Source organism: Primulina eburnea, chromosome 4 (genome assembly GCF_022965805.1).
Source record: "Primulina eburnea isolate SZY01 chromosome 4, ASM2296580v1, whole genome shotgun sequence".
Lineage (NCBI taxonomy): Eukaryota > Viridiplantae > Streptophyta > Magnoliopsida > Lamiales > Gesneriaceae > Primulina > Primulina eburnea.
In genome coordinates, this window is record NC_133104.1 from 44,181,876 (window position 1) to 44,195,262 (window position 13,387).

The 13,387-nt window shown below is 33.3% G+C and overlaps 1 protein-coding gene and 1 pseudogene across 1 annotated transcript; both read right to left on the minus strand.

Annotated features, from left to right (window-relative positions):
* Positions 1-472: 472 nt before the first annotated feature.
* LOC140829406 (probable plastidic glucose transporter 1) lies at positions 473-5,523 on the minus strand. The gene is made up of 12 exons (XM_073192612.1): positions 5,132-5,523; positions 4,924-5,050; positions 4,462-4,662; positions 3,983-4,082; positions 3,685-3,797; positions 3,142-3,235; positions 2,915-3,071; positions 1,922-2,068; positions 1,772-1,845; positions 1,403-1,491; positions 855-969; positions 473-784 (listed from the first exon to the last, which is right to left on the minus strand). The coding sequence occupies exons 1-12, from the start codon at positions 5,319-5,321 to the stop codon at positions 599-601; spliced, it is 1,593 nt and encodes a 530-aa protein (XP_073048713.1). The 5' UTR covers positions 5,322-5,523; the 3' UTR covers positions 473-598.
* A 2,176-nt stretch (positions 5,524-7,699) lies between these two features.
* Positions 7,700-9,206, minus strand: LOC140829982 (protein SHORT-ROOT-like; annotated as a pseudogene).
* Between the last annotated feature and the right edge of the window lie 4,181 nt (positions 9,207-13,387).

The window sequence follows — 13,387 nt, forward strand, 5'->3', positions numbered from 1 at the left end:
ATTCAATCTCAAATTTACTTATCTCACATTTAATATATGGCTAATCGCTAAAAACAATATAAAATATTATTTATGATACAATGTAATTTGTACTAATGACCAAAAATTCGATTAAAAACATGATATTTTGCATTAACTTAAAAGTCAATATATATAAAAATAAATAAACTAATTGAATTCATAATCAAATTAAATCGTAACATGTAATTGGAAAACTGCAATTTAGAAAAAAAAATACTCAAATATATTTTTTCAAGTTTTTGGTTTTTTCCTCTTGTATAGATAGGTCTTTTCCAAATTTTTTATCCCCAAAATGATATGTTTTGTTCTTAAAATAAAAAATAATTATGATGAATACCACTAAAATAGTTTATACAAAATTATTTTCAATTTAGAAGAGTGGTTCGATTTAAAAGAGAAGTTTTGTTTAAATTTTTTTCTACGTAAAATATGGAGTGACTTTGTGTGCAAATGTAGTGCAACATGCAATTTTATACATAAACACAACCATATTATTGTTCAAAGTGCAAATTATGATTCTGTATACCATTGCCATCAAATTTTCCGGGGAGACAACAAAGATTCTAATATTATCAACTCATTTCCTGCCTTGAGACAGTGAAACCTCGATTTCTTCAAGGGATCGCCCTTTAGTTTCAACGATGAAATAGTAAGCAAATACAGCAGCTAACAAGGAAACCCCACCAAAGCCCGTGTAAACTGGAGCAACCCCAAATTTATCCACGAGTTCAAGGAAATACAGGCCCACCAAGAAGTTGAAGACCTGAAATCACCGAGCATATTACATCAACCTAAGACTTACATTGCATAACAGTTGCCTTTTGTTTACATACCCAGTGAACAGAGAAACTGAATGCCATTATTTTCCCTCGTGTCCGGTTGCTGCTCAGCTCGGGTATAATAATACCTGTAACAGGGCCAGCTCCAAGAGCAAAAGTAAATATGTACCTATAGGCAACAATCTTTGAAGTCAAAAGACTGAACTTTTAAAATCCCATCCTACATTTGTTTATGGGAGAGATATGAATGACTTTAGGATACGATACTACATAACCTCTAGCAATTTGGGGTTCAATAATTTTCATAAAATGGCGAATGTAAAAAAATAGTTGCTAATCGAGCTCATTATTTGCCAACTAAAACATAAGGAGCTTCAATCTTTTGACTTCATTTCGAACTATATCACTCCCTTTCATAAATTAAATTTCCCAAAAAAATATCTACTAGCAGATATATGCATTGGCGGGCATATACGGATAAAGAACTCACACGACATTTAAAGATATATGCTTGGAAAAAGAAAAGAAGGAAATCACAAGATGAGATACGGGGACTGAATTTGACAAGATTTACTATCACATTGTTATACTAGAAAGCATACATTATGGTTCCGAAAATTGATAAGTTGCTGCTGATCTCACTGCCCAAAGGAAAGCTGATCCCACCGGCTATGGCAAACATTGAAACAGCCTGCAGAAAGATCGTTATCTTTATTAAAAACACAGGCGATAAAAATAATTTACAATAACTACGTCTTGCCTTGGAATATTCGAGAGTATAGCCATGTCATTCGACTTATTTCATTCACAGAAAATTCTCAATCAAAAGCATATTTGATTATTGGTATGGAAAAAGATTATGCATTGAATGAACCTCATATAGCGACACACGATGACTATAGGTCATCTAAGTCAAATTGAACGAAGATATTTTATAAAATTATTTCATATTTGTATGTATATTTACTCACCATTCCCAAGTAACTTCCAATGAGTAGCACCTGTCTCCCTTGCTTATCCATTAAGTATGAGGCACAAAGTGCGCCTAAAAATCAGCTCAGATCAAAAATTGAGACCAGAGTTATTGTAATAACTAGTATAGGCATAGATATAGGCAAAACCTGCCAAGTTGGTACATCCAACATATAAGCTGGCCAAAGCACTACTTGTGATTCCTACATCTCGAAAAGTTAAGGATGAAAAATAGAGAACCCCGTTTATGCCCGCGAATTGCTGAAGAATAAAAAGGGCCCCACCAATTAACGCAGCTGCAGCCACAAAAAAAAATAGACTGAGCAGTAAGTATATAAGAAAGACGCTAAGGATAGTATAAGGAAGTCCAACAAATAAAAAGTTCAAAAATAATAACATCAAGAAAAAGTCTTACATTTTTCATAATCTCTTATTGTCTCCAATCATTCTTTTGGTTAAAGAGAAGTTTTTACATTAAAACTTGAAATCTTGTCAATATGTTATCTCCTCTTAAAACCGATTTGTTAGATTAGGGTAGCCTAAGCCTCTGATCCTAATTTACCCAAAGCAGCTTCAAGTATCAGCTAAAACTCGAGAGTTAGTATAGTTTGCCAGAAAGATCCCTTTCTTTATAGCCATCGAATAAAGCAGATGAGATTATGTTCCATGAACGTTCTGCTCAGTCCATAATCGGATCGCAGAGCAAATACGTCTTCCATAAAGTCCAATGTTATTTCCGAAAAATTAGGGTTCTATTTCAACATCCCAACACAATCTGTTTCTTTAATCCTCACTCAAGGCTTCGTAAATAAAAATCGATATGTTTTGTTCATGCATTGAAATTATAACATATGGATCATACAAATTCCATAAATTATAGGTTGGAGTTGAAATAAAAGAAAATGCTTTTTCTTTAGTTTATGCAGGTTCTACTAGGCTGAAATGCTTCAAACAAAGTCCCCTAGTGAGGCATTCGACCCAAGTCCTTGTAAGCAACTCAAAGAACTCCAGTGTATTCAATGTGCAAGGTAACTTTAATGGTTTTTTCTAGAAAGCAGAATAGGCAACGAACCACAACCTGCACTTCAAGCTCAAAAACATAAATTGGCAAATGAAAAATGAAAATAACACCTTGATATCACCTCTAGAGTGAGGCTCTGCCAAGAGTTCCGTCCAATCACTATCTAAACCAGTACCGTCATTTTTAATGACAGACTGGAATTCTTCCATTACTTTATCGACTTCAGACGGCCCCCAGATTCTGCTTATCACTTCTTTGGCTTCTCCAACTTTCCCTGCCTAAATAGACCAGGATATTTATTTAGCACAGTGAATTACAAAGGCAGCCAAAAAATAAAATGCAACATACTTTACATAGCCAGCGAGGACTGTCAACTGCAAATTGCATGCCAAGGGCAATAACGAAACCCGGGATGCTAGCCATGTATAGCATCACTCTCCACCTGGTATCAAAAGACTTCAAATTCAACAGCAGGAATGAAAAATCTGAAATGAAGGTTACTACTTGAAGAAATACTTGAGGGGTGCTAGAATCTAAGAAAATCACACATCCTTCAGATTGAAAATTTTGAATTTTATGTTGATTTTCTGAGAATCCTACTTTCGCACCGTAATTATATTAAACAGCCCCCATCACTACATTTTCTATGTCAGCCCCTGATTACAAAGATAAAAATTCAAGCTTCTGTATGTATGGGATAAAAGCAGTAACAGACAATATTACAGATATATAAACATTTTATTCGTGAAATTAATGCGTAGTTGCATGACTGATCCCAGCCTATAAATACTGAAAGATAATTAAGAACACAGGAAGAGAAGAAAACAAACAAGAATATGATCAACTTTCAAAATTAGAATAGTGGGGAATAAGTACTTAGGATGTGCTCACCAGTGGGGATCATTTTCTGAAGGGATCCCTAAACATAGCGAGGCAATAATTCCAAGGCACGTCCCAATTTGAGCAAAGGTCCCTAAAGCACCCCTATATTTTGTTGGTGCGATCTATGAAAGAAGTATAGAAGTTAATAAACAAGAAGACTGACAATAGTCAAAGCTATACAATTCAAGCTCAAAAGGTATTACTCTTGGTATCACAGAAAACTGGACATTTGGGCAGTGACAAAAGGAGAAACAAATAGAAGATCTTGTTGCCCACACAACTTACAAGTCTGAAACATTAACTTTACCTCTGAAATATATATAGGAACGAGAACTGTGTTCACACCAATACCAAGGCCAACAAGAAATCTCCCACACAGTATTTCGTTCAAGGAGTCTGCTTGAGCACTGGCATAAATTAGTCAAACACGGAATTAGAAAAATGGCAAACATGGAAGCATGTGTCCTGCTAAATAATTCTTTTTAACAACAAAGCATCATAAATTTAAATTTGTGGTATCTGAAGTTTGCAATTTCTTTCATAAGAAGTCAAATAATACTACTTTTTAAATGTTGGAAGAGCCGTGGTCATTGATTTTTCTTTATGTTCCTAGCATGCGTGTTGAGTGATTTCGTAGGGAAAATATGAAAGGTTGACTGACGTTTTTCACTCCCTTAATACACTACAAAGTGTAAAACAAACGTCTGTCAAACACAGTGTTTCAAGAACTTTTGTTTAATAAAAAATGCAACAGCAGCAAATAAATCGTCTATCCAAAAAATTTACCTTATTATTGCACCGAGTATAAGAGGTATTGTGTCAATTTGAAAGGTGCGACGACAACCAAGTTTATCCACAAGAGAACCACAGCTTATGCTTCCAATAAATGCACCACCGATGAATATGCTAACTACAAGCCCCTCTAAAAATGAATTACCTTCAAAACCAAGCTCCTTAGCGATAGACACAATAGGACCATTCATTACCCTGAATCATGGATAATTATATAAACATTTAAAGATGGTCGACACAAGTAGAGGCAGACACAAAAAAAACAACAATACATCAACTAACAGAAACATTTTAAGTCCAGTACACTGTTTCACAAGATTAAAAATGCATTCCATCTAAAACAACTCAATTAGACGTAAGAATGCGCCAGATCAGTAGCTAACATAACATATACATTCGTAGAACATGCATAAATCATGTTTTAAGCAATCAAGAACATCAGAAAGCGCAGTATACCCAATGTGATAACCAAAGAGAAAATTGGACATGGAAGCAGTCAAAACATGTGGAAAAGCGGGCAACCATCCAAATTCAATCCCTTCATCGGCGTTCTTTTCAGTCAAATGGAGCTTATTTTCGCCATCTGAAGAACCCAAAAGAAGATAAATTGTTAATCCATCCCCAAAATACTACGCCACAAACATGAAGAACCCAGATGACATACCTGAATCCTGAGGCTCCAATCCAGGATTCTGCCGCTGTTTCGCCGAACGAAGTTTGAAGTCCTTGTTACTTAACAGCGAGCATGAAATAGAAGGGAAAAGTGGGTACTTTTTGCTTAAAATGGTGGGTGTCTGAAGCAAAATCGTTGAATGCCATGCGGGCGCGGAGAAAAATGGAATAGCTTCGAGCATTTTGATCAAGAAAATGAAACCACCACACAAGTTAGACTAACTGATAGAGCGAGGTTAGACTTCTAGTTCCAACGGATCAATCAACGGAACACCAGACAACTATTTCTTTATATATGAAAGCATTCGGATGCTGCGTGGTGTCTGGCTTCTGGCTTCGATTTTTGTGGAACTCGTGTCCATTTTCTAGCATTTTCTTCGATTTCGTGTGTCACTGGCCATGAAGTTAACACGAGGGCATAAAAGTATTTTTGTGATATCCTTTTCCGTTACATTTTATGTTGTTTAATAAACAGCCAGTGTTCATGTATGTCATAATAACTTTTTTTTTCTTTGATCATTTTTATTTGTAAAAATAAATATTATCTTACTAAGATATGATTATTATACATTGTATAAGATTTACTGATGTAGTTTAAATTCTAAAATATATTAGAGTTATGTTTAAGAAAAAAAAAAATTGAGAGATATACAAAAATCATAAAATTCATATAAGATAGTCTCACAGATCAATTTTGTGAATCATATATTATATTTGAGTTATTCGTGAAGAAATATAATTTTTATGCTAAAACTATTGATTTTTATTATAAATATGAATATGATTTATTCATCTCACAAATAATGATCGAATAAAGATACATGAGACGTTCTCACGGAGAACTTACAAATTTTGTTAATAAACTCGCAACAATAAATTTAATTAACAAATAATATGAAAGATAAAACTATATAAAAAAAAATTGGTGTCATTTCGATAGAACAAAATTAATTAACACTAGTAAAAGATGCACACATGTTGTATTTGTTATTATTATTTTTAATTTAATAAAATAATACTAAACAATTAACACGAAGTTATTTTCAATTTAAAAGAGTTGTTCAATTTAAAATAGAAGTTTTGTTTAGATTTTTTCCTCTGTAAATTATGGAGTGGACTTGAGAAGTTTTTTAGTATGGTAAGAAGAATAATTAAGAAATTAAATATTTTTGTGTCATCTAAGTTAGTTATTCTAAGAGTCTCACACTTAATAATAATACTACAATAATACGAGACATTCAATTTTATTTTGTATCTCATCCAACAACTCATATGTGGGATGAGATTTTAGATGTGAGATCATTAGTAGCAATTTCTTAACCTAACTCCAAAGAAAATCGAGAAGAGATATGATGATGAATTTGAGACGCAAGACGTTTTTTGTTTTAGTTTCACTTATGAATAACCATTCTCCTCACTTTGGGCCTGTCGATGTTGATATTATTGGGCCTGAGAAAAATGAGTTTCTCTCATTTGAATTTCTATGGAATGGATTTGAGCTAGCCCAGATTGGCAGACCCATCAACCCGACCCATCGCAGTTTTTGCAAGAAATAATTTATAAATTTTAATAAATTGCACAGCATATCTATTATAAATAAATTTCAATAGCCTAACAAATATTTTTTTTAAAAAAAGATCTTGTTCCCTTAAATTCCTTGAAATTGTAATATTTTAGCGTCGGCCATAAATGGACGAAAAAAATAAAGGAGAAAAAGGTGTGATAAGATTAAAGTTTGCAGGAAAATTTTTAAAAAAAGAGGATTTTAATTTCCACTATAAAAGATTTGGAGCAGAAAGGGGAAATATGCTGTTCATATCAGTAGACAAAAAGGCAAGCTTGGGTTTCATTTGGTATACTTGTGCTTGCCACCCAAACATGACTTTTTAATTAATGCAACCTTTTCCAATTCATTCATTTATATTGCATCATTTGATGTTAATAAATTATTTTTTAATTTTTATATCTAAAAAATTGTTTAGAGTCATAGTTAGTTTTATTTCTTAAAATATATTATATTGGTTTGATATATTAAAACAAGTCAAGTTTATGTTAAACCTGTAGTAATATCACTCTTCCTATATTTTAATATAAAATGTATAGTTGATTATCTGAATTGTATAATCAACCGAACAATTTCGTATTAAAACATGAGATAAGTGTTACTTCAGTTAGCCAGTTGAGTTTAATAAGTTGGAAATAATTACGATGGACGAATTCAAAATATATTTCATTGTACTAATTGTATAATTCAGTTCTTAGTATGCAATTAAGGTTATGTTTCTAGTCCAAATATTATTATTTTTATATAATATCGATATTAATTATGTGATTGTTTAAGTACTCCTTATATAATTTGTAATTACAATTTAAAGCATCTGATCAATGTATTGAATTATATATATATATATATATATATATATATATATATATATATATATATATATATATATATATATATATATATAGTTGTTTGTATAGGCTGTAAGTTTCAAACAAGAACAATGGCAAACAAGAAGAGAGAAAAGGGTACAAAGAAGGAAGAATAATTAGACTTGAATCAAATTATAACCCCAAAAGAATTACAAAGTTCTTGAAATATATTATATATAACTCTATGTTTTGCAAACCTTGAAAATCGATATATATTTATAGAATCTCATGCTAATATAAAAGCTTAAAACGAAGATATATATATGCCTGAAAACACATACTTTTAGGGTTTCCACACTGAACACCATACCACAGGTTGTTCTTTCCAACTCAAATAGATACCTGAATCATAGACAGAACCGGGGGACGATATGTACGACCACCCTGCTCGATATCGCTTAAGCAATGCTTTGATATCATCGATGACATCGTCGCTGTATCCAACTGACGAAAAACCCGAATCCTGGAGCCTCTCCGCCCATTGGATCCCCCTCTCCCTCCTCTCATTATCCCCTCCATGATCACTTTCGTCATCACAAGCCAAAACCCTTACTATGGTTCTGGAGCATTCCCTCTCCAACATCAACTTCTCATTGCTAGTAGTTGGGAAACTCTCTTCTAACATGTCAAAGTATGCTGTATAGAACCTCAAACATTCTTGGAAGCACTTAACAAAGTCGTTTTTGTTAGTTGAAAAGTCAGCCTCCTCTTAACTATTGTGACAACCCTCGGTTTTAGGGTTTGGATAATTTTGATAACATCCATCCTTTCTTCAACACGAACTTTTCTCAATGCTCCAATACAATTCACAGCCAAAGCTTCATCTTCTTGAACCCCCAGACCCTCTTTTGTCAGGTCTCCTAACCGGTATAGGCCGCTCACGACCTTGAACTCAAAGGGCACACCCATGAGCCTTGCAAACTTCTCCATTCTTGGAGCTATCTCCGTCATAACCGACTTCGCGATGCTGGTTGTAACGACAATAGTCAGCTTTAAACTAGGAGTTTCATCGGTCCTTGTAGCTAAGGCTTCTAAAAGGGTAGGCCACTGTGTACACAAAGTGCTGCTTATATCAACGATATGAATCTTGGACTCACCCTCTAAGGCTTCCAAAATGGCTCCATTTGATGCCACGTGACCAAAAGTTGTCCAAGGGCTCGCTTCTTGAAACTTTAGGATCAATTTTCGGATAGAGTCGAAAGAGTGGCTCTTTTCTGCAACCGATATCAGGGTTTTGTGACAACGGTGACCGGAGTCGGTCGCCTTACAGAAGAGGGCTTGCAAGAAATAAGATGCTAACTTTTGATCACAATCTCCATATGGAGAAGCAAGCTCATTCAACATCCACAGAAGGTGATGGATCTTGGTCGAGTCCTTATCAGATAAGGCTCTGGCACACTCTGTGAGTAGTTTTGATGCCCATTTCGCGTCGTAAGCCTCGACCGAATCCGAGGATTGGCTTGCTGCAGATGTGTTGTTGCTTTGAGGCTGGTTGATGAAGTTGCTTCCTTGTGTGTCTAACTGATCAAGAATTGGATTGTTTTTTGGGTTGGAAATTGTGTGTAAGAGGCCAGCTTCATTTGAGAGGATTGAGGTTCTGTCCATATGATCTAATTCAAGGCACTTGTCCACAATTTAAAACTATATGTTTGTAAGTTTATATGCGCCAAAATATAAAGACACATGAGTATATAAATTGGAGTGGACCAACGGCACCAAGGGGGCATTCTTTAATTCCTCTCAACCCAAAAATAAAACAATAATAATAATTACTATTATTTACCAAAAAAATCAATTTTATTCATCCTCTTAAAATAATATGCCTACGTGTGTGAAGGTTTTATTTTAGATAGTACCCGGGCTGAAAAATCTAAACACATTAAGAGCAAAGAACGTTAGTGGGATGCCGGAAGGTTTTTCGGCGTGACCAATCTGACGCTCAAGTCAGTCAAGTGCTTTTCGCAAAGAAAAGTGCAGAATGAGAATATATATTGAGTACTTATGCAAAAATGTTAAATATAATGAATTGAATGTTTTGTAATCTAGTAATTAAACCTGAATATTTATAGAAGAGAAGTCAATGATGATCTTGTGTCAGTGTTCTGTCACTCCTCATGGCAGGACAGCTGCCTATGCCCTGCCCCTGACACATTACAACTAACAACTGATATTACTTCTGGTCTTGTCACATCACTCTTATGTACGCTGAATAAATCACGCCAATGATTTCGGAGTATATCCTCCATACCTGTGGGCCCAAGATTGATGTCTGTTCCGAAGTGCTTGGGCAGTTATTTCGATGTGAGGATACAAACATGGTTGTTGATTCACTAAGTCTCCTTATAATGCTCGGGTTAAGCTGAGAGCTCAGGCTTGTTTGTGATCAGTTTCCCGGTTGTTGCGAACCTAGGGATGACTAATAAAAGAGCACTTTTTCCCCAGGGTTGATTTTTACCCCAGTTTCTCTTATCTTTTCGACTCATCCCCATCCTGAGTCCCGGATGATCTGATGACCAAGGTGCTTCTCGGGGGTATCAATCAGTTTTATTATGTTGTCCATCAATTGTACTCGTCTCTGTAAGGTGTCACTCATCTACTAAATATAAAATTTTGATATACTATCACATCCAAGATAAGTATTACCTCATTGACATCATTGATGGACACAAAGTTGAGCACGGTTGGTGGACATAATATATAAAATACAATAAATTCTAATATTATATTCGTAATTTTGAGACGATGACAATGATCTTTACTCTCGCGAAATAAACTGAAAGAGGTTGTTCAAATATCAACAAAAATAAATTATTTGGCTTCTTAACATGTCATACACCAAATTTTCAAAAAAAAAAAAAATGTCATACACCAAGAATATTAGAGATTCTTTCGGAAGGAAGCTGCCACTTTTGAACCCTTAGATACAAATGAGGAAAGAAATGAAAACGATCAATATCAATATTTCACCTTTTGCAAGGGAGATTTATAATAAATAGAGGAAATAGTGATTTTTATCGCGGGTATTTTAACTAATCAATAGATCTTATTCTAATTTCTAATTACTCGAATTTAAAATTTTTTTCTTTTTTTTCGGAATGATATGATGCTACACATGTCAGCACTACGTCATGAATTTTGTTAGTCGTGTCAGAACTTCGATGAAAAATAGAGTAAAGTTAAAGAAAAAATAAATTATTTTATAAAAACTTAAAGTTAAACGATAAAAAATCCAATTTAGGCAAAAAATTCTGAAATAAATAACTCCACTAATAATTATTTTATTTCATTTTCTATAGTATTATATATACCGTTTTACAAATGAATCAAATTAGATAAAAGAAAGCATACACATTGCTCACATAAATAGAATTTGGTTGGATAATTAATTATGAGAAATATATAAAGTTGGAGAGTCATATGTGGTTGTCTTCTCTGTATCGTTTTTATCATCTATTTGTTGTCATTAGCTATGAGGAAAAAATCGTGTGCTTTGATATTTTCCTGTTACCATAATTAATTAATGAAGATTCCTTTGCTTGATAAGCTATACCTGGTATGTCGAAAGGCATACATCACTTCAACTTCAAATATTATTTAAAAAACTTTGATGATGATAATAATAATAATAATTTATTATCATTACTATTAATTGTTGTTATTAATTTAATTTTCGTGTGTCATGGTGAAGTCTTTTTTAAAATTTCAGAAATTTTAATTCCTCGTATCTTTTTTTTTTTTGGTGCAAAATATATTGCAAATGTAATCTTCCCTCCACTCCTTATTCAGTTTTCCACACGGTTAGATGTTATTTTTGGTTGCATGTATTTTTTAGATTATTTATCCAGAAAATTTAAAATATTGATTTGAAATTTTTTTAAGATAAGGAGATAATTAAAAATAATAATTGTTTGGATATGTTTTATGATTTGTCGAAGATATTGGAAAAAATTATTTGAAAATTATATTGCTATATTTGAAAAGATAATATATATCTTGGATATGATGAGTTTTCTATATAAAAGAGTGTTTATTTTGAAGATTTACGAGGGTGGTCATGTGCTCCAAGGGACGTCAAGAACTTTTAGTGTTGTATTATTTTGAGAGAGTATTAGTTGTTTTGAATAACATTTTGTGAAGAAAAATGTGTATTGTTTATTCTGTGTCGCGACAACTGTTACGACGAAATTCAATTATTTTCAACATATTCATTCTGATTTCAAGATTTCAGCTTGTTGGTGGTATACACATACTCAAAAACTTGTGATTCATTCCTCACAAGAGGAAGGTGACGTTCTTGGGATAGAACAATCCATAATTTCCAAGCGTGATCGAGTTGGCAGATATTGAAGACGAGTTATGCTTGTCAAATGAAGTCTATTGAATGTGTTCGTCATAGAAACATCATTAGAAAAGAGAGATTTTTTATTTGAATAAGTCATTGTATGATTATAATACATTTATATTTAGTGGATTTGCTTAATAACTGAGTGCAGCCATGTGGAAGTAGGTCGGTTGGACCATTGTTTGTGTTATTATTTTTGCCTTTTTACATTTCTTAATTGGGTTAATTATGCAAACTTTACAAAATAAGATAAAATTTGATTAACAAATAGTATCAGAGCCGGTGCATTATTTTTTTGATTGAGTGGGTCTCATGTGAGACCGTCTCACGGATACTAATCTGTGAGACGGGTCAACCCGACTCATATTTACAATAAAAAGTAATACTTTTAGCATAAAAAATTATACTTTTTCATGGATAATCCAAATAAGATATCCGTCTCACGAATTCGACCCGTGAGATCGTCTCACTCGAGTTTTTGCCTTTTTGATTTGATCCTCAAGTTCAGTTATGCATGATGGAGAATACATTGTACCCTGATTGGAACATCTTAGTTTGATTTCAAAAATTGTCTTTATATCTTTGTCAAAAAAGTAGATAGTTATGATATTTTTAATTTTCTTGATTGATTTATGAATTTTTCCAAAAATAAGTCAAAGATAGATATTGTTAGATGTTATTTTTGGTTGACTGTATTTTTTATATTATTAGTCAAGAAAATTTTAAAGATTGATTTGAAGAATTTTTTGAGATAAGAAAATTATTGAACAAGATAATTGCTTGAATATGTTTTTTGATATGTTGAAGACATGATGAAAATATTGGATGATTGAAAGATAGTGCGTAAATTTTGAAAAGATAATATCTATATAAATGAGCACTTCAACAGAAGATCGATGCGTCGTTGACGTTATGGCTAGACTGCGATCGTCACATCTTTTCAACTACATAGTGGTGACAAAGAGATCAAACTTCTTAACCTAAATAACCACATGACATGTTTATTACTGATACAAGCATAAAGTTGGCCCCCTAGATAAGTGCAACTTTTGAAAAAGAAAGCTGTCACAGTGTTCTGCCACTACTTTTCTATTCGATTCCTAATTATATTAGAAAGCGTAACATGCCACTGCCGACTTCGAGATCCAAAATATGACTCCACATTCCACTTTTGCATGCATTTTATGCAAGTAAATAAAGTACAGAAAAAGAGTGCTACCCGAACAAGTTGAGTCACTAATTTTCACTTAGCCACACACTGAATATTCAGTCGCAAGTCTCGGAGACAACCATTGGAAAGGAGAAACTTAAACAAAAAATTCACTTACCACACAGAATCTTCAACAGTATCAATATGTTAGAGATGAAAAAAGATAATCATAGAAACAATCATCACAAAAAGTGAATGAAACTTGCCTCAGATGGCAATGATCTTCGTCTCAAGAATAATTTGTTCATTTCAAGTTCCACCAG